The 26,153-nt window shown below is 36.3% G+C and overlaps 3 protein-coding genes across 5 annotated transcripts; 2 read left to right on the top strand and 1 right to left on the bottom strand.

Moving 5' to 3' along the window:
* Positions 1–735: 735 nt before the first annotated feature.
* Positions 736–4,170, top strand: LOC104113694 (transcription factor PCL1-like). Of its 3 annotated transcripts, none has more exons than XM_018776834.3 (2): positions 736–1,944; positions 3,524–4,170. In XM_018776834.3, exon 1 carries the CDS (start codon positions 995–997, stop codon positions 1,928–1,930), a length of 936 nt encoding a protein of 311 aa, XP_018632350.1. In that variant the 5' UTR covers positions 736–994; the 3' UTR covers positions 1,931–1,944; positions 3,524–4,170. The 3 variants fall into 3 exon arrangements, with proteins under 3 accessions (XP_018632350.1, XP_018632351.1, XP_018632349.1); XM_018776835.3 differs by lacking the exon at positions 3,524–4,170 and adding an exon at positions 2,661–3,064; XM_018776833.3 differs by lacking the exon at positions 3,524–4,170 and adding an exon at positions 2,666–3,064 and having other exon boundaries at positions 737–1,944.
* An 899-nt stretch (positions 4,171–5,069) lies between these two features.
* LOC104113695 (protein TOC75-3, chloroplastic) lies at positions 5,070–9,530 on the bottom strand. The gene is made up of 7 exons (XM_009623946.4): positions 8,285–9,530; positions 7,336–7,557; positions 7,132–7,239; positions 6,842–7,033; positions 6,320–6,568; positions 5,683–5,937; positions 5,070–5,533 (listed from the first exon to the last, which is right to left on the bottom strand). The coding sequence occupies exons 1-7, from the start codon at positions 9,458–9,460 to the stop codon at positions 5,294–5,296; spliced, it is 2,442 nt and encodes an 813-aa protein (XP_009622241.1). The 5' UTR covers positions 9,461–9,530; the 3' UTR covers positions 5,070–5,293.
* Positions 9,531–15,367: 5,837 nt separating this feature from the next.
* On the top strand, positions 15,368–17,801 carry LOC104113696 (uncharacterized protein YMR317W-like). Its single transcript, XM_009623948.4, has 5 exons — positions 15,368–15,693; positions 15,800–16,051; positions 16,510–17,016; positions 17,098–17,412; positions 17,484–17,801. The coding sequence occupies exons 1-5, from the start codon at positions 15,606–15,608 to the stop codon at positions 17,525–17,527; spliced, it is 1,206 nt and encodes a 401-aa protein (XP_009622243.1). The 5' UTR covers positions 15,368–15,605; the 3' UTR covers positions 17,528–17,801.
* Positions 17,802–26,153: the final 8,352 nt, after the last annotated feature.

The raw sequence follows: 26,153 nt of genomic DNA, 5'->3' as shown, positions 1-26,153 counted from the left end.
ACGACGTCAACAGAGAAGCTTATGCTAGTGCTACTTCCACTTAATCATTGATTGTACTTTACCTTACTTTCAGTTAAGTTCTTCTATTTGATTGTTTCGTATTTCTTGAAGTTTATATCCAATTTTTCTAATATTAGAAACTAAGAGAGCTAAATTATTTCAAAACTCAAATATATCCGCTAATTAAACCAATCAAACTCCACTAATAGAATTAGAATGAAAAGATATTTCATTTCATCAGATACCCATGAGAATTATACTTTCCGCCTCGATATCAAAATGAAGATTATTGATTAAAATCTCAGGAGTAATAACTTAGTATGTTAAACATACTAGTATTTCTAAAAAATTAATTCAATGGAATCACCATTTTTTTCCTTTCTTAATAATAATAATTCCTTCATAGGTGAAAGAAACAGTTAAAACGGTCCTTGATTTAAAACGTTTTTAAAATCGAAACAAGAATCTAAACATGTTTGGTTGAAATACAAAGACGATTCTATTTAAAGTTAGAATGATTTAACTCTCTAAGAATTAAAATTAATTCAAAACTTGTATTCCAATAAAACTAAAAATACCACTATGATAGTACTAATTTTCAATTTATTTTATAAAGAAAATGAATTAAAACTAAATCCAGTCTCCAGACACAAAAAGATCGAAAAATATCTCGCCAGGACATCCACGCTGGCAATCAGATATTGTACCTTTTTCACGCTTATCCACCTTTTGCCCAATTTTCTGTTTATTTCCATTTTCCTCCACCGATCCCTTTCCCACTTCCTCTATCTTCCTCTCCTCCATTTTCTTTCATTCAACAATAACCCTTTGAAATCCTTCGGAATATCTTCATCAAATCGGTATCTGCTTCTCTGTCCCACCTCGAAACTGTAACCGCAGAAGATTTAATTTAACTTGTATTAACGGCAACTAAGAAAGAACCCTAAGAGTGTGAATTTTGTCCAGTTGAAGAACTTTTCTGTAACGAGCTACCATGGGTGAAGAATTGAAGCTTTCTGAGTACGATTCTAGCGGTGGTAATAATGATGACAGAGTTTTGTGGGAGGTTGGACTTCCCGGCGCCGACGATCTCACGCCGTTGACTCTGCAGTTGATTCCGGCCGAACTTGCTTCTGCGTTCAGAATCTCGCCGGAATCCTCAAAGTCCATGGCTGATGTAAATCGCGCTTCGCAGAATACTTTTTCTTCTCTCCAGAGATGGCACTCACAAGATATGTCTTCAATGAATAACTTAAACTTCAAGCCGTTCAATGAGGAGACGACTGTTACTGAAAAAGACGAAACGGATCTAACGAGAGAGGGATACGACCCGAGGAAGCTCCGGAGGGTTGAATCCGGAGGCACTGAAGAGATTGATTCTGCTCTGTGTAACGAAAATTGTGCGGATGATTCGTCGGCTAATAAGACGCTGAATAAGCGGGCAAGGCTTGTTTGGACGCCGCAGTTACACAAGCGTTTTATTGAAGTGGTGGCCCACTTAGGTATCAAAAACGCTGTGCCGAAGACGATTATGCAACTTATGAATGTGGAAGGACTGACGCGCGAGAACGTGGCGAGTCATTTACAGAAGTATAGATTGTATATGAAGAGACAGGGAAATGAGGGGCCTTCTTCTTCTGATCATTTGCTTAATTCCACGCCGGTGCAGCAGAGTTTGCGTGAGTCCGGTGAGAGTGGTCATCACCTTCGTAATACTAATGGCCACGTGGGAATGCCGACTCACATGCCTTACCCGCCGCAAATGGTGCAGATGCCGATGATTGGAATGGCCAACGGAGGCATGCCTGTTGGGTATGGGGGTGGACCATCAGTTGGATTTCATCATCAGTATAGTATGATGCAACAACAGCGGGAATGGTCTGGGAATAATTTTGGTTACTATCATCCTGTTGCTTCTAATGATAAGTAGTTGTACTAGCTGAGGTAATATATCTAACAGAAGAACTCATTGTAATGTATGTTATTTGCTTTTTCCTCCTGTATTATCGGTAGCGTAGTCTATATGTTTGTGTTCATATACAACTTGGGGGTGAATTCGTGATTTTTATGGAAGTGGGGGAAACAACATAGGATTGACCCGTTACTCATAGTTCATAGATCTTGAGTGCTGTCCACGTTTGTGATTGTTTAGTATACTTGGTTGTGAAACTTAATAAAGCTAAAAACTTTAAATTAGCTTGTAAATTTTATTATTGGGTTTTAAAGCTACAATATCTAGCAGATTTCATTTTTGGCTCTAGAACTAGAAGTAAACTGGAAGAGTGTTTGGGACATTGGACATTTTATATGGAAGTTAGACTGGGCAAAATGGCATCAGTCAAAACTTCATATGAAGGATTATTGCCCAGTGCAGATCGTGTTGGTGAATATGCCTGTTCTACAGCTGCAATAAGTAAAATATTAGAAGTAACTTCGTTGTCATGCATTATGCAAACTAAGATGGAGGGACAGGTAAATAGGAGAGCTCCGTTGATTCATGATAAACCTTTATCTAGGATTACTGAACAAACAAAGATGCTTTCACAGACCAGTTTCAGCATTCTATGCATACTGAAAATGTTAGGTGGCATCCCTACTTACATGTACTTATGTCTTTTCGAACATTTACTAATAGGTTCTCTATGTAACTTCATGTGTAGTGCAGACTTGCCAGGTGTCTTTTGAGCATGGAAAATCATGGGAGATATCGTGAGGTGTACTCTGGAAAAATCTGGGACAAATTTGAGTTAGATAGCAGAAAGACATTTGGTTCAATCCATCCTTGCGATGCATTTTAGTGGTCTTTTCCCTCAAATCTGTTTCATCCAGCAGCAGCAAATTGTTAATATAACGTCAACCTGTCCTTTGAATGATAAATGGCTTAATGTTTCTTTGGCATGGATAAATGGTGTAATGTTGTGTAGTGGTCGTATTGAACCTTCGTTTCCACGATGATCCATACTCAGTAATATACCTAAAACTTTGTCACTAGACCCTACATATTGGGTATTTGAATCTTATCCTTCTCTCCCTACTTTATGGGCCTAATCTCTTCTTTTCTTTTCATCTCTTTCTATAAGAAATCAATTAATTGCTCCATATTTTGTGTATAGCTCCTAAGTTTTGTGCTTGCTTTAAATTCAGTAGTAACTGGAATCACTTCTTGTTGTTACATATCATTGGAGGTGGTTCTGGCATAGCTCCTAAGTTTTGTGCTTGCTTTAAATTCAGTAGTAACTGGAATCACTTCTTGTTGTTACATATCATTGGAGGTGGTTCTGGCATATAGTTTCTTAATTCGCCTAAATAATTTGCTGCAGTTAAGCTAATAGGACGAACATGATACAACAATCTTTGGGAGGATCCAGTAACTAAAACTCTTATATTGTCTAGTTGAATTAAGTAATTGTACATCTCATCTTCATATTGTTGCATAGATTTCTCTGCTCATCTACTGTGCTACTAAAACAATATGGGATTAATCTTTGAGAACTATTGATGATGTGCATCATGTTGTTCACAGTTCCATGAGAGCACTGGTACCTCCATTTATTCTGCTTGGAACCTTCCATTATTACTGATCCTTTCCCTGCACAGCTCCATCTGGATCTTTATTTGTTCCTTAATGAATACTATAGACAAAAAAATTCTGGATGATTGGAGGCAAGTAAATCCTCTATTAGACTACACCGACTTGACATTGTGTTTCTGGTGAGGTGTGGTTTCTATCTCCCTATGTCTGCTTAATTTTCGCTATTGAGCATCAAGGTTTCCAGCTTTTGTTGGATATAGAGGGTAAGGAGATTATGGGATGAAGCAGTATTCCATTCCGGATTGGTATTGCAGTTTCAGAAAACGTGGGGAAGTCAATAGCTCCAAACGCATACTCAAGAATGGCGGAGAAGAAATTTCTTCTCTGCTATGTGTGAAGATATACTGCCCCTCCCTGTGTTTCATCTTCTTGTTAGAAGATAAAGTCATTCCCCTTTGATGCATAAGGGATTTCTATATTTTGGTTATTTGGTGGCTGAGCCAATACGTGTTTTGCGTTCTTAATGGTTTTTCTATCATGAATATTTAGATTTGCTTCTCACATATGCTCCACATGATGAAGTATGACTACAAGTTATACTTGTGCTGCTACATAATGGATTCCATCCTTTAAAGACAGATTGTTTTAAGATACAAGTGGCGTGCTTCTTTAGCCATTGGTTTCTTAATCGCTTCAGTGTCCACATGCATATACTGATATACTCTAGCCTTCTGAAACTGTAAGGTAGGACTTGATTACAGGTATTATCATGTGTGTGTTTTACAGGAGCTTATAAAGCAAAGAAACATACGAACCTAACACGTAGAAATTGGAACAAGTCAATATATCATTCACAATAAAGAGTGGAGTAATAATTTTCTATGCTTAAGATTGATTGTCTGATAAGTACGACCATCAGATGTCCCAATTTTGTAAAGGTCGATATTCTTCTGCTTTGCCTCTGGTTGTCGGTTGTGAATTGATAGTTATCACTATTACGTCTTAGAGGTAGGACACAGTTGCCTTGCATCACTTGGTTGTGACTTCTTAACTTGTGGAATGAATATCACTGGATTAACTGCCTATAATAGTCCTGCTTTTCCCGGTGTTCTCGGACTACAAAAAATCAGCATATGGGATGGAAATAGTGACCTGACTGATTAAATGCCTTCGTTATGGACTCCATAGTATCTTACTCAATTAGATTCGTATAAATAATCTGTTGGTTATATTGTGGCATCCTTCCAATTTAGTCTCAGGTCCGCTGAAACTAGGGAACCCTTCGTTCTTGGAAAGGTATTGAAAGTATTTCACATATTGTTCTCAAGTATTGAAAATATATTTCACCTCTTGAAAATAATCTAGCAAAATGAACACGATATGAGTTGAAGATTTAAGAAACGAAACTAATTCACAGAACAACTCCAAATTCCATTTACCCCGTCAAAATGTGTTTGAAAAAAGAACTCATATGCATTCAGAAGACAAGATCAGACAAATATAGTTATCTCAAACCATCCCCAGTAGGAAAAAAACATGAGAAGAAAGAAAATGCACAAATTACTATATTAACATATTTTGCTTACACGAGCAAAAAAGCTACAGAATACTCACTTTCAAAAGGTTCCAACCACAATTATAGCCGATCTTTTAGCAAACAACATTTAAAACTTTACTGAAGTTCAAACTCAGAACCGTGCAGTTCTTAACTCATAGGTCTGACTAGCTGCAAAAAAAGAATCTGGCCAAGAAAATCTGAAACTAGAATCTCTCTCCAAAACGGAAGAATATTGCTCCAGTCCCAGAATTGTGGTCAACAGCATATTCTGCTCGTACTAAACCTAGTTTCACACCAACTCCATACGAGGAGCCATGACCCATCCGCCTATAAACCTCTGTTGGGTTTCCTTTGACATCTTTTGAACTCCCAAGATCATTTCCATGTTCTGCAAATGCATAAACATGTGTGTTTCTCACAGGTATCCGCAGTTCAGCGGCCAGCTGAAAGTAGCATCAATACATTAGATAAAAGACATTTATCAGACATAAATTTTGCAAAAGCAATCGTCTAGCTATTGCCAAGTGGCACTTCAAGAAAAAATGAAAGAAATAAGTACACATCATAGCTTTGACAGAGAAACCATTCATACCTCCAGTATATTTCTAGCTGCACCAATCTCTCCCATATTGTAGCCCCTCACTGAATAAGGTCCCCCAAGTGTAAAAGCATCATAACTGGGAAGGTCTCCAACACATCCACCATAGTGGCCATGGAGGACTAGGACAGGTGGTGGAGCCTTACCAACACCTTCTTCTACTTGCTTCAGCTGAACAAATCGGGTCATTGTCAGCTGGTGGCGGTTAAAGAATGGGAACTTACTGCCAATTCCAAGTCCTTGATCAACCTGTGACACAATATTAAATATTAGACAAGAGTCCATAAAAGAAATTTAACCAATAATTAGATCCAGAAAACACCATTCATGTCTCATACATTCTTCACAACAAATGAGAGAATTTATCAGAGTAGCTACAACGGTAAAAAAGTATAAAAATCTAGAGCATGGGTAGCAGTCAATTGATAAACGTTGAAAACTTGCTTCATGAGGAACAAATGAGTTGCCCTCAGATGAAAGAAATATAAGACTGGCAGTATTTTAAAATAGGACTGGCAGTAGTTAATGTGGTAATTTTTGATTAGTAAAGACCAAAAGCTACTTCCACTTTGATTTGCAAAAGAAAATGAATTGAGTAAAAACCAAAAAGAATACAAAAAGCTAATCTCACCTGGAAGACATTCCTCTCACCAACAATTGTCCCATTTATGAATTTGGTGTTATCTCGTGTGATGTTAGCTTGTAAAAATGCCATGCGGTCAATGCCAGTTTCACTAAGCGTTGTGGGAGGTCCATCTGCACTAATTCCACCACTAGGCAATACTCTCTGTCCACGAGAAGAAATATGGCTGCTTTCATCGCGTGTTGTTATCTCTTCCATCACTAGTCCGTAGGTGAATTTACTCTGACGAGTGAAATTCTGCAGCAAATATACGGTTAAGCGTCAAATTGCGTAATTAGTACAATATACATGAACTTCTTACAAGTCCCAAACAGACAGCTCTACGATGTCATATCTACAAACTTTCTTTAGATTTAATAAGTGATATACGTACCTAGGAGACATTTTTTTTAAAATTTGAATTTTATTATTAATCAACAAATGCTACAAAGGTTCCCGCAAAGCCGAAAAACACTATATAATAGAGACCTGCTAGGCAGATGCACCACACTTATAGCAGTATTGGCCTACCTCAGTAATGTTGGCTTTAAGTCCAGCACGATCAACCCATATAGGAGGGACTTCATCTACTCCAGGGCCCCCAGTAAAGACAGGACTCAACTTTCTGCTGTTGAAGCAGCTAGCTTTGAGCGTGCGGTTTCGCGAATTGTAAACACCATCTAAATACGGATGAACATACTCTAACTTAAAAGCAAGATCATCCTGTAAAACAAATTAGACAGGGATTGTTGCTAAGGTTTAAGCCACTGGAAAAAACGATTAAAAAAAAGCATCAGCAATAAAATAAAAAAAACAATCACCTGAGGATTGAGGAAGTTACTGGTAGTCACAGAACCAAGAATTGACCGATTGAGCCCCTTAAGATTCCGATGCTCAAAGGAAACAGTTCCACCAGGTTGAATTGAAGCCTAAATGCCATAATACAGAAAAGGAAGGCATTTAGCAGTGAGCTAACAGTTGTAATCTATATCAAAACCATGCAGTTGAGATGTTTAATGGTGTACCAATGTGGGGCGACCTCCACGTCCAGGGACGATGCTCCATTCAGTACTGACTTCAGCTGACTTCTGTTCCAATTCCTTGAGCTTAATTTCAACAATTATCCCTCCCTCATTCTTTTCATCTGGGCGAGGGTTGACTTCAATATTAGAGAAGAGAGCTAGAGAATTTATATTTCTCAAAGCCTGTTTTCCAGCTTCAATGTTGAAAACTTGTCCTTGACGAAGCTGAAGTATCACACACATTTGAGAGCCATGTTAGTCCCAAATTGCAGACTTCAATGCATGAAAATGTATAAAATACAAGAATTGAAATATACGCATACAATGTTACATTGATGTACAAAAAACAAATTGTGATAATCAGATCTCTCTGTGGCAAGCGATGCCACAGTATTGAAAAAGAACCACCAAAAGATGTAGGACCAGTAAGCATGCTACAAATCAGCAGAATTATGAAATTCAACAGGATACTTAAAACATCGCTTCTGTATGACCCATCAAACCCATGCTTGAGTAGTGAAGCTAACCAAACAAAACTGGCATTAATCGAAAAAAGAGTACCAATAACTTGGAAGCATAACTCGCGTAGGTAGACTCTCATTCAGGTCTGAAAACTTAAAAACAATCCTTTCCTCTCTATGTACAACAACACCAATCAAATTGTACATAGAAACCGAAGTCCGCAGCATTTTCAGAAAGAACAGTTTCTTTTATTCATTTTCTGCTAGCCAATTAAATTGAACAAAATCTCTAGTATTTCAGAAAGAACAGTTCTTTTCTTCATTTTGCAAGTCCATGCAAGGATAAACGGAGATTTAGTGAGGGTCAATTTTGCAAAACCCCTTTTTTGCCTAAACTATTTGAAAGAAATAGAACATAACAGGATTCATATTGATGACAGTACCTAATTTGGGATATAGGACTATTAATGGATTGAATTTGTATGTTTTACCTGCCTAGGCAATTCTCTCCGGACAACCGGATATTGAGTGTTTCCCTCACATACATTTCCCAGCTTATCCTGAAACTGAACAACCATTTGAGTAATATCCCCTTCCACCACCTCACAAACCACCTCCTTCGTATTCAAATTCCCAAAATTCACAACTTGGGCGCATGCGTAACCATTCTCATGATACCACTGCTGCACTCTATCCCTAATCTTCTGCAACAACCTAGCACTAACTGCCCCTTGCTCCCTCAACATCTGCAAAATCTCCCTTTGCACGGGTGGCGGCAACAAACACGGCCTTGACCTTTCAATCCTCCTCCTATAATCCTTCTCCTGGCTCCTGTAATACTCCAATTTCTCCTTCTCAGTCATGTCTGGATCCATTTCAATAGGCTTAGACTGTGGCATTAGGCCCACATTGATACACCTAAATCTATCAGCTGACTGCCACGTGCTTTCTAAAAAGGATATCGTAACCCCGACTGTTCCATCAGGGTTTGTTTTTGCATCTAGATCAACTTTCTCGAACATTCCACTGGTAGCTAGGGTTTCCAGCTCTTTAGTGAGCTGCGCCTTCGTGTAGACACCATTTGGCCGTAGAGACACCATTTCGAAGAAGGAATCTTCCGTCCCTACCGTTGACCCGCGGCGGCGGTCGAGGAACATGATGTCAGATACCTTGTACTTCTTGAACCCACTTAGTTTGTTCAGTTGTACCACAATATTCGCCGGCAAGCCGTGAGAATCCCATTCCTGTGATTCTTCTTCTCCGGCAATAGCTGCCGGAGAGAAAATCTTCGACCAGAAGCTATCTCTGCCGCCGCCGCCGCCGCCTCCGCCTCCACCACCACCAGAACCACCGGAGGATCCGCCGCCACCGTTTCCGCTGAGTTGAGCGTTGGACACGCCGTTGGAGAGCGCGTAGAGACCACAGCCAATGACGGCGGTGGTTTTTATGACATTTTGGAGCTTTTTCGAGCCCAAAATGTCAAAATTATTGCGAGGGCTCGAGGATGAGGGTTTAGGGTTTTGGGAGGAAGGGAATGTAGGATGCTTGGATTTGATTGTAAGTGAAGGGACGGAGGCAGCAGTGGTGGTGGTTGCGATGGCTGGAGTGAGCCGGCGGTGTGAACGGTGGACGGAAAGTGCGAGACCAGGAGCGGCGATGGACGCCATTGTAGAAGATAATGGAGAGTGAAGAAATCGAGGCGGTAAAGTTCAACACTCTGAGAAAGGGTATTGAAGTGAAGTGGTAATGATATTTCAGATTGGACCAGATTGCACTACTGGGCTTTAGCGTCCAATTAATATGGATCCTGGCCCACGAATCAAAAATGAATGAAGTGAAAATAGCACGAGCTAGTCAGGTAATTTAAAAATAGTCAGCGTTTGCAAAGTTATTGAAAAATAGCTATTATTTTGCTGTAACACGTAAAGTTCCAGCATAATATACTAGAGATTGATGCACTTGTGTATGAACTTCCAGCATATTATGCTGGAATTCCAACACACAGAAAGTTCCAGCATAATATACTGGAGATTGGAGCACATGTGTATGAACTTCCAGCATATTATGCTAGACCAGCATATTATGTTGGACCACCAGTATATTATGCTGGAATATTTTTTGAATTTTGAACAGAGTTTTCATTCCAATTTATCTTTACATGAAAAGTGGCTAAATTTCGATTACTTTTGAAACTATGATTATTTTTCAATTGCCACTTGTAAATCTGATTATTTTTTAATTTCACCCAAAAATGAAATATCTAGATCCATCAAACGAAAATGACAGGCTGTAATCATTTTGACACTAATGTATATTGCACAAAAATGGAAACTCGACTAACAATTTAAAGGGAACTTTATATAAGTGTCACAATTTAAAGAAAATATAACAAATTCTTAGCATGAAATCCAATATTACAGTTGTGGCAGAAAAATATTTATATTTGTAACACACAATTTTATTAAAATATGAATATTAATTATTAATACGTAAACATAAGCAAATTTGAATGGAAAGTCAATAATTCTTTGTACAAAAATTATGCATTTTTTTCTCTTTATCTATTAGCTTTCCTTCTTTTTCTTCATCTTCTTAATTTTGTTTTATGTCAAAGCCAATATATTTTCTAAATTTGTTCCATTCATTTTCTTTTTAATTATCTTTCTTAAGTTTTTCTCTTCCTTCTTTCTTCCTTTCTTAACATAAGGATCTTACTTCGATAATAATATATGTTAATATATACAAAACGTATATAAAAATAATATACATTAAATTAACACATATAAAATATACAAAAAATATACATAAAAAATACATCTTCAATTAAGATGACACTTGGACATGTGAAATATACATAAAAATATATATCTTAAATTTAATTAAGATGGCATATAAATATATATAAAAAATATACATAAAAAATACATCCTGAATTAAAATGGCACTTGACATATAAAATATATTTGAAATATACATTAAAAATACATCTTAAAATAAGATGGCACTTCACAAATAAATATACAAAAATTATATACATAAAAATACATTTTGAATTAAAGTGATACTTGATATACAAAGTATAAAAGACAAATAAATCAATACATCTTGAATTTAGGTGGCATTCACATATGCATCATATTTTCAAAAATGGAGTGAAGAGGATGAATGTTGGAAAGGGAGAATGGAGATGGACAAAAAAAGTACTTTTTGTGATTAGTCAGTCAGTTAACTTATTAAATATTGAGCTTGATTTTTATAATATGCTAATAATGAAAAAAAATACTCTTTATGGGATAACCAATAAATGATGCTATTTGTTTAAATAATAGTTAAAAAAGGATCAAGCGTGTAAAAAAAACTCCAATTTTAAAGGGTAGTCGCTTTGTTATCCAACTAAAAGAAACTATTTTTGCAGGATAAGCCATTTACATAATTTAAGAGTTACTTCTCTATTTTCAATTAGGGGTGGCAAGTGGGCCGGTCTCGTGTGTCCCGGTCCTTAAATAAATGGGCTTAGCGATTTCGGGCTAAACGGTCTTTTTGTAGGAGCCGATCAGGGACCGGGTCCACGAACTCATGGTCCCGGGCTAAACGGGTCGGGCTCGCGTGCTAAGTGGGCTAAGTGGGCCCGGCAATTAAGTTGTTTTTTTATTAAAAAAAATTAAATAGAAATTAGAGACAACAAGATGTTAACAAAATATCTAAGCCAATGCCTTGTAAATTTATTATAGAATTGTGCCCTAATTTTTTAATTCAAATTTAAAGACAAAAATATTGTAAAAATATATTCAAAGTAACGTCTTGTAATTTTATTATAGCAATAAAAATATGGCAATATCTTTCTTAATCTTCCTCCCCTTTATGGAATGAGCACAACAAGGTGTTAATACCACCATTGAGAAGAAAAAGGAACTAATCAAGATGTGCCAAAATACAAGTTACATAATACATACTAATTTTGGTTCACACAAGTTACATGTTATCTCTTACAAACTTCATAAATCCTTCAAGGTTCGAAGGAATTTTCGTTGGTGGTGGCGGAAAAGTAGCTTGGTCATCGCTGTTTCCATTGTCGGGTGAAGCACCATCCTCAGCAAGTTCAGCGAGCATTTCTTCGTAAGCTTCTTCTTCCTCTGGTTGTGATTCATCAAGTCCAAAATTTCTTCTTTTCGAACGGATCCAATCTTTGGAAAGTACTGATTTTTCCAAGCTCTCCCTCATAGACGCTCTATAATCACCGATTTGAAGTCTTGCTTGACTGAAAGCGCTCTCCGATGCCATTGTTGAAACTTGAATAGTTAAAATATCTCGGGCCATCCTTGAAAGAACCGGAAAGTATTTTTCTTTATCCTTCCACCATTGTAAAATATTAAAGGAGTCGTCGGGATTCACTTCCTCAATTTGCTGCGACAAATAAACTTCAAGCTCATTTAGTTGTGAAAAATCATTACTACTAGAACCAAAAGAACCCCTAAACCATGTTCTTACTCTTGCAGTTCTTTTAGATGATTGAGAATCAGAAGAAGAAGGAGTTGGAGCATTTGGTCTAGCATGATTAAATGCAACTTGATAAGCATTATAATAGTTTGAACATTTATTCTAATTGAGGCTATTGCTTCCGGAAGTTTAGGCAACTCATCATCTTCAAGTGCTAAACCATTATAAACAGTTTCATACTAAAATTGAGGACTTCCCAATTTCATACAAGGATTGAACAAAGCAGTAACACCATAAATATGGGGAATAGGGGGAGAAATTTAAACTTTTTTCTCATAGAATCAATAGCAAGTTTATAAATTTTCCCACCCTTTAAAAAATGAGCAAACAAATTTGCAAGTTCTGCATTATAAACTAAACAGTTATAAATAGTAGGATAATATTGCCCAGAAAATTCATTTGTAGCAATATGAAATTTTTCTAAAAAATCAACAAGCATTTTAACATTAGCCTAAACCTCATTCGTAAGGTGGTCGTCATCATCACTTACATGTGCATTAAACGTTGAGTTTATGGGGTTTCTATATTCATATGCAATAACCAAACTCTCATACATGTAATTCCATCTAGTTGGATAAGGTTTAAGAATCTTTCTTTCTCTTAGGACACATTCATCGCATCTTTTAAAATATTCTCTAAGTCTACTTCTACGGTTTGAATGAAAAAGCAGTTAAGAGACATTTAACCTTTTCAATTTGAATATTTAAAATTATCATACCGTCACCCACAATTAAATGATAAATATGACAAATACATCTAACATGAAAATGTTACTAAATGCAAGATTTAGCATAGTAGTAAGGAAGTCTATATCATTTGTGTTATTAGTAGTATTATCCATTGAAACTGACATTATTTTATCACTAATATAAAAATATTTATAAATATTCGTAACTGTGCTAGTAATAAACTACCCTGTGTGACGTGAAGCAATTATTCTATAAATAATTATGCACTTTGCATTATCCAATCCTTATCAATCCAATGACATGTAACAGTATGGTAATCACAGTCGTTGTTATTTCTACCAATATCAGTTGTAATAGCAACACGATAATTTATATGAGTAAATAAATAACGCAAATATTGTTCATATTCATACTTATATTTATAAATACTGCTCTTTACGGTTATGCGAGGAAACCCTTTATAAGTAGGATTAAAAGTTTTTCTAATATAATGCACAAACGCAGAGTCAGAAGGAAAACTACAGGATAAGCACATAACAGTTACCATTTTTGCCAATTCTTCCTAATCTTTTTTTGGATCATAATATAAAATACCACCGGTAACAGTGTTAATTCTCGGTTGAAATTAATTTAAATCGGTACTAGGGCCAGTCTGACTAGGACTAGGTACACTTTTTCCCTCGGTCAAAGCTTTCAAATATTGATATCCGACGTTATCTTTAGGGTATTTTTTTTTATGTGTCTAGCCAAAGATCCCGTCCCGCCCCGCGATCCAAAATATTTAAAAGCTAACTCCATACGTTTATACTTAGCCTTATTTTGTGGAACTAGTTGAGTAAAAAATAGTCAAACAATGGTAGGTTGTCTAGAAAAAGTAGGGGCAGTAACGGGAGTATCAGATGGGTCATCATTTGGATTAACAGCGTTATCACTAGTTGGGTTAACATCAGCAACATGACTAGTGGGTGTATCATCATCCGGTTGAGTTTCATCAAGATCATTTTCCTCATCATCATTTTCATCAATAGTATTATAATTATTAAAATAGAAAGCATTCATTAATTCATGGTCTAAATGTTCACCGGGTGTAATATTATGGCAAAATTCAGTCTCGGTAAATTATAATAAATTATTGTCGGTATCAAGAATAGCAGGTGTAGGACAAGTATGTGGTTCGATTCGGGGAGCTGGGGGCAGGGGAGGAGGAACAACAGTACAACTAGATTCGCTAGTCTTGAATTTTCTCTTATTGTTATTTTTACCAAAAATATTTCTTAAGGCAGACATCTTAATTAATCAAGTAATAGCAAATAAATAAAACAAACAAAATTATAATATTAAGACTTAAGAGTTGGAACGAGTTTACCGAATTGACGAACAACTTGTTGAAAATTGATTATCGTTGAAGACTTCAATTCACCAACTTCACAATTTTTTCACAAATTGTAACAACCTCAATATTTTTTGTCTATTTTTTGGAATAAAGTAAGCAATAGTAACAAGTATAGAAGAAAATTAGAGAGAAATTGTGATAGATTGATATTGATTTTGTAAAAAAATAAAAGAATGAGGGAGTATTTATAGTTGAAAATAGGAAAAAAGTATAATTATAAAAAGTTTGGGGTTAAAACTAAGTTGGGGGGTTAATTGGAAGGGTTAAATGTCTATTTTTTTAAATAGCCAACGACTATTTTTAAAATCCCAACAAATCTTTTTTTAATTAGCCAAGCAACTATTTTTTTTTAAAAAAAAATATCCGTTGGACCTGTTTGGCCCGCCAAGGGACCGGGAACGGTTCCTAGGCAAGAATCAGTCCACGAGACCGGCCTAAGTCCACCTCTAGCGGTCCTACCGGTCCCGGCCTACTTAGCCCGCAGGACCGGGCCGATCCGGGCTCGGACTGGCCCACTTGCCACCATTAGTTTCAATAAGAAAATTTATACAGTTTCTCACTTCCTCGTAATAACAATTGATAGTAATTGTATATTACTTTTGAGGAGCGGGAGAAATTGTTGGAATTCTACGAAAGAGTCTCGGGAGCCCGGATGCATGCCAGTTTCATACGATAGTATTATAAAACTCAAGGAATATATACTCAACATTTTTGTAATAGAAAAATAGCTCGTTTAAGCAAGACTACCGAATCTATGAAGCATTTGATGTTACCAAGGTCAACCTCACTTTTTGTAAATTAAAAAAAAATAAAAAAAAATAAAGCCCATGAGATGAACTCTGCCTCTGAAATTGATGTTTGTACCATGACATGAGGCTAACATAGAGGAAATTAGTTGCTCTGAAGACGAGGTCAAGTCCTATTTCAGTGGTCTATTCAAGAATCATAAATTTAATAATTTCAGCTCTTACATATATGTATGTGCCTCTTAATCTATTGCCATTTGTAAATCTATCAACAAACCATTCGATCAAACTACACTAATTGGCTTTTAATTTCCAGCCAGAGGAACCCGCAAACCATGCTTTAACTACCGTTGAGTTTAGTTCTTAAATTTTCTCATTTGTAAGAAAAGGCGAAAAAACTCAAACAGACAGACAAAAAGTATAAACAGACAAGCAATAGGAAGATTGCAAGACAGGAATCTACAAGCATTTTTGTACAAAGATACAAATGGCTCAACTTGATCCGTTACAAAAAATTTCACAGACATCCAAAACTCCCAAGTCAAATTCATCAACTTTTGAACAATTCTTACATGGTTATTTAGTTCTCTGAAGAACTTGAGCAAGTTGATATTCCATTTTATTAGTATCTGCATTTCTATATTTATTACTGGCTTTTTAATTAATACTGCATTTGATTAGGAAATGAAAGGAGTTGGTCAACAAATACCTCCCCAACAGCTTATGATCAAGAAGAATATACACCAACTCATGGCAAGAAATCAGTTATCACCAAAGTGAAGGAAAAGGCAAAGAAACTCAAATACAGTTTAAATGGCAAGAAGAAGCTGCATGAAAATGATGTCCACGACGATAACAGTACACCTTCTTGGAGCGTTACTTTGGATGATGAAGATGAAGAAGATGGAGATCCTGAATATCTTGGCGCTCCAAGTAATATGTTTTTTACATTACTCGATCATTATTTCTACGTACCTTTCATATTCAATTAAGAACAATCTAATTGTCGGTACAAGATGGTGAAAGCAGTGCTAGCTAGTACATGTAGCCGCGTAACAAGATGAATTAATAGAGTACGAACCTTAACATGATCATAAAGAAATTTCACACGGTCAATCCTGGATTTTGCCAGAATTAAAATATCCCAAATCCCAGAGGCTCTTCACTGATATCACAACTGCGAATGATCCACCAAGCTGAAAACTCCCATACCACTGCTTATCATCATTACTACAGTGAACGAACGAATTTTAATAGCTTGTCATGAAAATTCTTGTAGTCAACTAATTAATTGAGTAAGCTTATTAGATTCTAATTGCATCTGGCTTCTCCAATATATTTGCTTGAGATGATATATTATACTGCTTGTGTGCTCCTGCTGCTGTCTTTAGTGTATGAATCAGAACTGGCACCTGAAGCTTATAAAGAAGCTGCACGACAACACCCACGAGCAGATCCAGTGGTATCCGAGAAGCATGTTGTTCCCACCAGCATCAAACATGAGGTTATTGAACAAGACAATAAGGAGACAGTACCTGATAGCCCGAGTAAAACCATAACAGAAACTGTAACAGAGAAGTTAGCACCAGCTTATGCTGCAGTATCTGATGCAACCCACGCTATTGCTTCAAAATTTTCAGGCCTCACTCTAACAAATAGCAACGAGCAAGAATCTGGGAACCAGCACGCAGCGCCAAAAACTGGTCATTTTGCTGAGAGTAATGTGAATAAGTTGGGACAAAATGCTAGCGGCATTAGCAGCCCAGGAAAATGGGACAAAGGTGTTTCAGTAAAAGAGTACTTTGTAGAAAAATTTGAGCCTGGTGAAGGCGAGAGATCACTTTCTCAGATCATAACTGAGGCTATGAGCCCTAGGCAAGCAGCTTCTGGTGATAAAGGTAACGTTGAATAGTTTGTTTGTATCTTTTTCTCAAATCAGTAATACGGACAACATCTCTTTAAGGAAATTAAATCATCAGGTATAGTGGAGAAGATGAAGGGTGCTGTAACTTCATTTATTCGGACTGATGATTCCCCCAAATCAACAGAAAATAGCATCAAATCATCAGCTCCAAACAATCCCATTTCTACAACTGCAACTTTCTCTCCTAAAAGTCCCAGCTTGTCTTCTAAGAACATCGTTATCTCTACTAATGATAATTTGCCTCAAGATAATCCCATCGCTATGCCTCATAAGAGTCCCAACGAAACTGCAGCATCATTATCCCATATTCCTGAGTTCCACAGTGCAAGCTCATCACCTCTCATTCCTATCTCCACCAGTGTTCACGAAGGTAATTCTTATTCCAAATTTACATAACTAGTAAATACTTATTTGTTTCTCACCAAGGATTCTTTATTGCAGTTGTTGAGGAACAAAGCCATGGAAGAATTCTCCAACCTAATTAACTGAAAATCGAATTACAGATATCTCGAAATAAAGAATCAATCTACTGATTCCATATTTTGTATTAGTGATAACCATAATTAAATAAAGAAAGAGCGTCTGTAGCATTTTGTTTTGATTTTTAGATACACTGCAATATCAGCAAAAAGTTCTTTTTTTAGTATCAACAAATCTTTGTTACACAGCCGAATACAAACTTGTTTGGGACTGAGGCGTAATTATAGTAGTTGTTGTTAACAAAATTTATTTTGAAGAGTTGTATCGAGTCACGAAGAACACTCTATGCGCAGTATATCTGAATAGTCAGGACAAATTGTCTCCTCTAATTCTGTTATGTTGAGCATCCAGGCCATATATCAACTTTTTCTTCCCTAATCAGATTGAGAAATCTAGACAATATACTCTTTGAAATTTCATGTAGTCATATTATACCTGAAGACTGAAGCTAAATAATCAGAAATTAAATATGTAGAACCTTTATTGAGAAATGCAAGAATTAAGCATATCAATCAAACAACTAAGCCTTCTAAATAGTTGGGTCAGTAATATACACTTTCTGTATTCATTGCAGTATTGCGCTGTATTCAGCATGTTGTGTCGGCCATGTTTACTAAGAATATTTATTTGGTCCTAGATCGTACAAAACCGTATTAGAGTTCTTGGGATGAAAAGAAGTAAAGATGGGTCAAATGAATAAATTGCAGTGCCATTGGTTCAATTAAATTATGAAAAAATATAAAGCTACGAGTTTTGTTCTTAATATGAATGATTTATAATGAGAGTAAAAATGTTACAATTGTATTAGTGCCTGATACAGAAAGGCCGGTTTCTTGTCCCATGAGTAGATCAGCAGAATGTTATTTGAAATAAGCAGCAAATATATATATATATATATATATATATATATATATATATATATGTGTGTGTGTGTGTGTGTGTGTGTGTGTTTTGGTCCGAACATATAGATTGGTTGTTGATTAAGAATAATTTAGGTGGATACTTCCAAAACAGAAACAAACATTGTTTAGAAAAAAAAACTTAAATGCACCTGGTGTTTAGGCCAAATTATATTTAGCTTACCGTAGTTAATTTAAGTATAAACTTATAAGATGAAAATGTGTATTGGCAGGGGCAACTCAAGCACTTTAATGGCCTGAAGCCAAAATTTATTTAGAAGCGTTAAATTTAAAAAATAAACAACTTCTTTTCCCATAAAAATTTGAAGAATTATTGTTCTAGCTTTTTAAGATGCAAAACTGTTAATAATTTTTTTTATTATTGATTTCTTCTAATAATTCTTTTTCTAATGATAATATAGTCAACTCATTTAATCTTTCATGAGAACAATTGATCTTAGGTAAGATTTTATCAATTTTAATTTTAAAAAACTTCTTTCCGCTGAGGTAACTGTTAACATTATTTAATAAGCAATATAAGTATTTGAAAGAGAATCAAGTCTTTTTATTTGATTGAATATGTCGATTAGAGTATTATTTTCTACTCGTACTATTTTCGTAAATACTTTATTTTACAAAATAAGTCTAAACCATCAATATCAAAGTAATTATCGTATTTTACTAACCATTAAGGTTAAGATAGTATTTTTTAAGAATTATTGGCATCTAATGATATTATATTTTTACCACTAAAACTTTTGAATTATTGAACTTTTAAACTCTTGGAGAAAGAAATAAAAGACAAAGTATGTAATCTTTTGAGAGAAGGAAAAAGAAAGATTGTGACTACAAAACAAGAAATAAAGTGTAAAAGTTTACAACTATTCATACATCCCATAATAATCATTATGATATTGATAGTTTATTCACAAATGTAAAAAAATTATCTTTTTTTTATATGAAAAAATTAACTTTTCTACTAAAAGTACACAATATATAAAACCTATAAATCTATTATTTATAAAAAGTGGGCCGCCCTAAATTTTGGGGCCTAAAGCAAGTGTCTTATTTGATTTATTATTGAGGTCGCAGTATGTATGAATTACTTATGGTATAGTGATAAAATTGTAAATAAAAACATGATTCATGTATTTATTGAGTTGATGTAAATATCAAATGCGAGTAAAATTTACGACAAACCATGACCAGCTAATTATTTGCGCCACCAGCAACTTGGGTCCCTTCTCATTTTGAAACTTCAATTGGTTTCGTTAAAATCTGGCTTCATTTTTAACTTTTCTAGTTAATTATATTTTGTTATGAATTAGGAGCATTTTTTGTCTCTAGTCTTTGTGTATTCACACGGCTTAATTAGGACTTTCTTTTTGTCTCACGTATTAAAGCAAAATTGAGAATAGAAACAACAGACTCAACCTTATGCACATGTGTTTAATCTAAAAATTGGTTTTAGAATAAATAATTAAATTTATATTTTAAGACCACTAACAAACAGATTAATACAAAGTATACGTAATAAATTTGAAGATAAATTTAAAAATAAAAGATTTTTTATTGAGCATAAGCCTTTGGGGCTACGGTAATGAAGTACAATCTCGATAAGAGGAAGAGAATAAGAACTTAATGAATGAATAGTGAATGTTATATATTCTCACATGATATTTACAAATGAATTGACTAGGCTATTTCTAGCCTAGGAGGGATGCGGTTGTTTCTAGTTCCTAGGCAGCACGTTAGGTATTTTCACGACCCAAAATTCATTAAAGGTCGTGATGACGCCTAACACCGTTGTTGGGCCAGCCAACCTTGACTAATTAATTTAATTACTCTTTTTAGTATTTTTGAATCGAAATTTTCTTCAATTAAATAGTAAGAGATAAAATTTACAGAATAAATGAAAATGTTTTCACAACTACAATACTGAACAACCCATAAGTACCCCCAAAACTCGGTGTCACAAGTGCATGAGTATCAACTAGGAAGAAAAATAAAATACAACATTTGTCCGGAATATAAATTAGACAGGAGTATGTAAATAACACTGATTGAGACTTTGCATGTTGCTGATTCGTAACATGGAAGTGCAGCTCACCGTAAGTCCCCGCAATAGATGCGCCCCTGCGCCAAAAGATCACTAAACATATGTGTACCTGCACAAAAATGTGCAGCAAGCGTAGCATGAGTACGTAAACAACGTGTACCTAGTAAGTATCAAGCCTAATCTCGAAGAAGTAGTGACGAGAGATCGACTTTGACACTCACTATGAGTCAATAATATTTCAAATATGAATATTTCAATAAACATGATTTATAAGAACAACAATAAATTCCTTAACAAACAGAAATAATTAAGTCCTTAAATTCCAATAATTTTCAATTTATCAATTAGCTTCACAAGGTGCAATTAAAATATCAAGGTATCGTGTAATTATTATTATTATTATTATTATTATTATTATTATTATTATTATTATTATTATTATTATTATTATTATTATTATTATTATTATTATTATTATTATTATTATTATTATTATTATTATTATTATTATTATTATTATTATTATTATTATTATTATTATTATTATTATTATTATTATTATTATTATTATTATTATTATTATTATTATTATTATTATTATTATTATTATTAGGCACGATTTCTGCCGAGGACGTACGACCCGATCCAGAGTGTCGTGTACACTGCCGAGGGACGTGCGACACGATTCATAGATGCATTTATACTGCCGAGGCATTCAGCCCGCTCCACAAGAAAGGAGGTCATTTTCTTATGAACCTCCGGAATGAGAAGTTATTATAATATTAACACGTAGGATGTTCAATCTCTATTAACAATTCAATATTCGAGTATATGAAGTTTCGATCTTTTACTATTTCCTCTAACAATTTATAATATAATTCCAGTAATTTAATCAAATAAAAATGCAATTATCACAAGTAATTCATGATTTGAGTCCTAAACTACTCAGACATAGCATAATTAGTAGCTGCGCACGGATTCTCGTCACCTCGTACGTATGTAGTACCCACAATTAGCAACAATTATTAATGTGAATCACATATGGGGTGAATTCCCTCTTACAAGGTTAGGCAAGAGACTTACCTTGTCTCAAAGCCCACTTCCGATCACGAATTCGTGTAAAAATCCCAATTCGGTGCCGAAAAATTCGAAACTATTCAAATATTATATAAAATAATTAATACATGCTCAATAATTCGAAATTAGACTATTAAATTAATTACCCAACCCAAAATGGTAAAATTCTTAAAATTCATCCCGGGCCCATGTGTCCGGATTCTGAAAATTTTCGGAGGAAGACGTTACCCATAATCTCAATAACTCAAATATACAATTTCCATCCAATTCCATGCCCAGATTCGTGGTCAAAATCCAAAAATATAAATTTCTAGTTTTTTCTTCAAAATCTCAAATTCCTACTAATTTCCATGTTTAAATCCATATGTAAACCAAGTACTTAACTTGCAATAGGTGGGAATCACTTACCTTGCATTGGATGACGGAAATACTTCCTTGAAGAGCTCCAAAAATCGCCCAAACCGTGTGGAAAATGGGTGAAATGAACCCAAACCCAGCTTTAAACACATTCTGCTCAGCCACGATTTTCGCTTCTGCGGCTAGCCAACCGCATCTGCGGAAATAACCTAGCAGATGCGACTTTCCCCCTTAGCCAGCTTGTCCGCTTCTGCGATCAATGGCTCGCTTCTGCGAGACTGCTTCTGTGGTGCATGCGCCGCACCTGCGTTGGATCCTACTTCTGCGGTCCTTGGACCGCTCCTGCGGTCGCGCATCTGCGCCCCTATCGTCCGCACCTGCAACTTCTGGGCTGCCAACTCTTGGCCGCTTCTGCGAGCTTTGAGCTCGCTTCTGCGAGCTCGCACCTGCGGCTAGCCCTCCGCAGGTGCGGTTATACCAGAAACCTGATGCAACAACTGCTCTTCAAAAATCCAAACTTGATCCGTTTACCGTCCGGAATCCACCCGAGGCCCTCAGAACTTCAACCAAATATACCAACACGTCCCAAAACACATTACGAACTTAGTCAAGGCCTCAAATCACGCCAAACAATATCGAAACTACGAATCACCTTCCAATTCAAACTTAATGTACTTTGAAATTCCAAACTTCTACGATCGATGCCGAAACCTAACAAATCACGTCCGATTGACCTAAAATTTTGCACACAAGTCATAATTGACATTACGGACCTACTTCAACTTCCGGAATCGGAATCCGACCCTGATATCAGAAAGTCCACTCCCGATCAAATTTCTCAAAAATCATCCAAATTTCCAACTTTCGCCAATTGGCGCCGAAATGACCTATGGACCTCCAAATAAATTTTCGGACACGCTCCTAAGACCAGAATCACCATACAGAGCTATTCCCAGGCTCGGAATCCCAAACGGACATTGATAACATTGAAATGCACTTCAGCTCAAATATATAAAATTCTTCCAAAATGCCAACTTCCATAATAGGCGCTGAAACGCTCCCAGGTCATCCAAAATCTGCTCCGGACATACGCCCAAGTCCAAAATCATCATACGAACCTGTTGGAACCTTCAAATCCTGATTTCGAGGTCGTTTACTCAAAACTCATACTTTAGTCAATTCCTCCGACTTAAAGCTTCCGAAATTAGAATTTTATTTCTCTAAATCAACTCCGAACTTTCTGAATTTCAATTCCGACCACACGTACATGTCATAATACCTGAAGTGAAGCTACTCATAGCCTCAAACTTCTGAATGACGCGCTAGAACTCAAAACGACCGATCTGGTCATTACATTCTCTTCCACTTAAACATACGTTCGTCCTCGAACGTGCTAAGAACTGCTCTGGAGTTGTCCGAAATCACTGTTTAACACTCGTGCACCTACCCGTACTATCACAACTTAGTTGAGCACATTAGCTCGAGCAAATCTGAAGACCCTCCCCTTTTATTTCGGCAAATAAGCCTTAGAGCCAAATTCTAACATCCGAAATTCTCTACTAAGCATGCTTCCAACATACAAAACACAGTTTCAGTCACTACATGATGCATTAATACATGATTGCATACCTTTGCTGAGTTCACACCATGCACCGCATAATTCACATGACCATAATAACATCCTTCGATAACAATAGCCAAAATTTTACGAATCCGATGCCCACAACATACATCAAGACACATATAAGTCCTGTTCCAACTCTTGCAATGCTGCCACGGCGGAAGAGATGTGTAGAGATTCATAACCAACTGTCTAGTTAATAAATCATTGAGTTTTTCCTCTTGACAAGAACCATTACCTCATTATGAACCAAATAATGATATTTGCTCTTTAATATGCTTCATATAAATCTGATCGCACTAATCCCAGGTCCAAAGATCTCGCCTCACCTAGCATAAGCTACTCAAGCAATAAGCCACCTCGGATACTGCCAAAAATCTCATATGATGCCACAATGTGCCAACAAGCTACAAACTCGAATGTGATACATAAGGATAAACGAACCTGTTGAAACCTTCAAATCCCGATTCCAGGGTCGTTTACTCAAAACTCATAGTTTAGTCAATTCCTCCAACTTAAGGCTTCCGAAATTAGAATTTGTTTTTCTAAATCAACTCCGAACTTCCTGAATTTCATTTCCGATCACACGTACAAGACATAATACCTGAAGTGAAGCTACTCGTGACCTCAAACTGCCGAATGATGCGCTAGAACTCAAAATAACCGGTCGGGTCGTTACAGGTATTGTGGTTAATGGGGTGTCAAAATCCGTTTCAATGTTTACTATAGTCGTATAACAAACAGTGGCCACGATTTTAAAAAGGGTCTGAGTACAGCTAAATTTATCTCTGATAGTATTCGACCTGCTTCTGGCACACGTTCCTTTAATTGCTCTTGTCTCGGAGTAAAGGGACGGTCCGGATCACAGCTCCTCTGCTCCCAGATCTTGATTTCCATGCCATGGTCTAGGAACTTCTCCCACTATGTGTCATTATTTTGCTGTGCCATGTCACATAATTTACCAAAACAGATATTCCTCATACTTGTTAGGTAATTCTCCAAGAAGTACCCGAGAAATGGTAATCTTTTGATAGAAGTAGACCTCTCTTAGAATCCTTTCTTAACAAGAAAGGAATCTCATCAGTATTTCGCTAGTAAAAGTAATAGACTTGCTTATAGTCTTTATTTATTACTGGAGACACGTGGAAATTCCTGATTAGCTCTGCAGTTAATTAGAGTCCCAAGGTCATGGCGTCTGTTTTTATTATAGAAGTCTTTCCCGAGTTTGACGGCTATGAAAAGTCAATTTACTACGAGACCTTTCCATTTGCTAATCATTCTTCTGCTAATTACTCTTTCTCTTTTGCTAAATCTCTCTCTGCTCTTCCTATCTTGATCTTTTTGCAATTATCATAGATTTCCAAAGCTTTAACTTCATGGCAGAAGCAGATCTTACCCTACCAAATCAAGCGAGGGATACCACTGATATTTTCTGGGAGATTCCTTCTTCCTCATTCCCAGGAGGAGTTCCTTCTGCAGCACCTTTAGGAGAAATCCCTTTTGTCGCCCCTTTAGAAGAGGTTCCCTTAGCTTCCCGTGATAAGGGGAAGAAAGTTCAAAAGCCTTATAAATCTAGGAAAAGGAAGTATGGTCCTGAGCCTTTGGTATTTGATATACTTCCTAAATATCTAGACTTTGAGGCGAACAAGAAGTCATGGAGTAAGGAGGCGACCGAATTTGAAGACTCTCACGTGAACAACTTTGATTCTCTAATTCGTGAGAATCACATTCCCATTATCCAACCGGAATGATATTAGGGTGACCATGTAGATATTTAAGTACCCCAGGAAAGTGAGGGGAATACCGGTCATCAAACTGGTTTTTTCTTTGTGTACACTTAACCATTCACCCTTGGATTTATGCTCCTAATTAATTTTGTAATTCTAGATTTTTGCTGTTACTTTAACATCTACCTAGGCCAAGTCGGGCTTGAGCGTTTGGAAGTTGGTGGCATGTATTTGATTCCTAGACAGTTTGGCCAATGTTAATTTTCCTTCAATGTCTCATTCACCTCTACGCCTCGAGGCTGTTTAGGGGCATATTGTTATTGCCGTCAACTGTGGCACACAGGCACTTGTGAACACGAAAGATCACCATGATAGAGGATACTTCGATTGATTCATCATAGTTCCTACCCGCAAAATGATCTTTCCCAAAGACGGGCCTGTCTTAGAGAGGTGGAACGACAAGCGTACGAATGTCGCCTTTATCCTGGGTTGGTTTTAGCGTCCAATTTTTGATTTTGTGGCTTTATTTTGCAACAGTTCTAGTGACACTCAGGGAAGTTTCTGGTATCAATGAATGGGTTGAGAAGGTTTTTTCATCTTTCCTGATAGTCGAGAGGTCTTGGAGGCATATCTTAGAGGTCTCGAGGTAGAAAGCCAAGAATCACGGTAAGATTTTGTGCCTAGCTTCCCTTTGCTTTAGTGATTTCATGTTTTCATGTCACTTTCTCTTTTTTGTAGGCATTTCTCCATGGAAGGCCCCTCCCTAAGTATTGATAAATCTTTCCACATCCATTGACTTTGCCCAAGACACGATCAAGAAACTGTTTTGCCTTGAAGCAGAAGATGAGATCACCGAAACCTGCTTTGGTGGGCAGTTCCGTGGATCTTCCA

Source organism: Nicotiana tomentosiformis, chromosome 6 (genome assembly GCF_000390325.3).
Source record: "Nicotiana tomentosiformis chromosome 6, ASM39032v3, whole genome shotgun sequence".
NCBI lineage: Eukaryota > Viridiplantae > Streptophyta > Magnoliopsida > Solanales > Solanaceae > Nicotiana > Nicotiana tomentosiformis.
The sequence above is the reverse complement of the archived record's forward strand: the minus strand, read 5'-3'. Positions and strand labels throughout refer to the sequence as shown.

What these genes read in the sequence shown, in the direction of transcription:
- LOC104113696 (XM_009623948.4), top strand. Translation starts at nt 15,606, where the DNA reads ATGGCTCAACTTGATCCGTTACAAAAAATTTCACAGACATCCAAAACT. An exon ending in TTTTGAACAATTCTTACATG is followed by an intron (nt 15,694 to 15,799) that starts GTTATTTAGTTC and finishes GCATTTGATTAG; the next exon opens with GAAATGAAAGGAGTTGGTCA. An exon ending in TGAATATCTTGGCGCTCCAA is followed by an intron (nt 16,052 to 16,509) that starts GTAATATGTTTT and finishes TGCTGTCTTTAG; the next exon opens with TGTATGAATCAGAACTGGCA.
- LOC104113695 (XM_009623946.4), bottom strand. Translation starts at nt 9,460, where the DNA reads ATGGCGTCCATCGCCGCTCCTGGTCTCGCACTTTCCGTCCACCGTTCA. An exon ending in GTGAGAGGAATGTCTTCCAG is followed by an intron (nt 5,938 to 6,319) that starts GTGAGATTAGCT and finishes ATTGTGTCACAG; the next exon opens with GTTGATCAAGGACTTGGAAT. An exon ending in CAGCTAGAAATATACTGGAG is followed by an intron (nt 5,534 to 5,682) that starts GTATGAATGGTT and finishes TGCTACTTTCAG; the next exon opens with CTGGCCGCTGAACTGCGGAT.
- LOC104113694 (XM_018776834.3), top strand. Translation starts at nt 995, where the DNA reads ATGGGTGAAGAATTGAAGCTTTCTGAGTACGATTCTAGCGGTGGTAAT.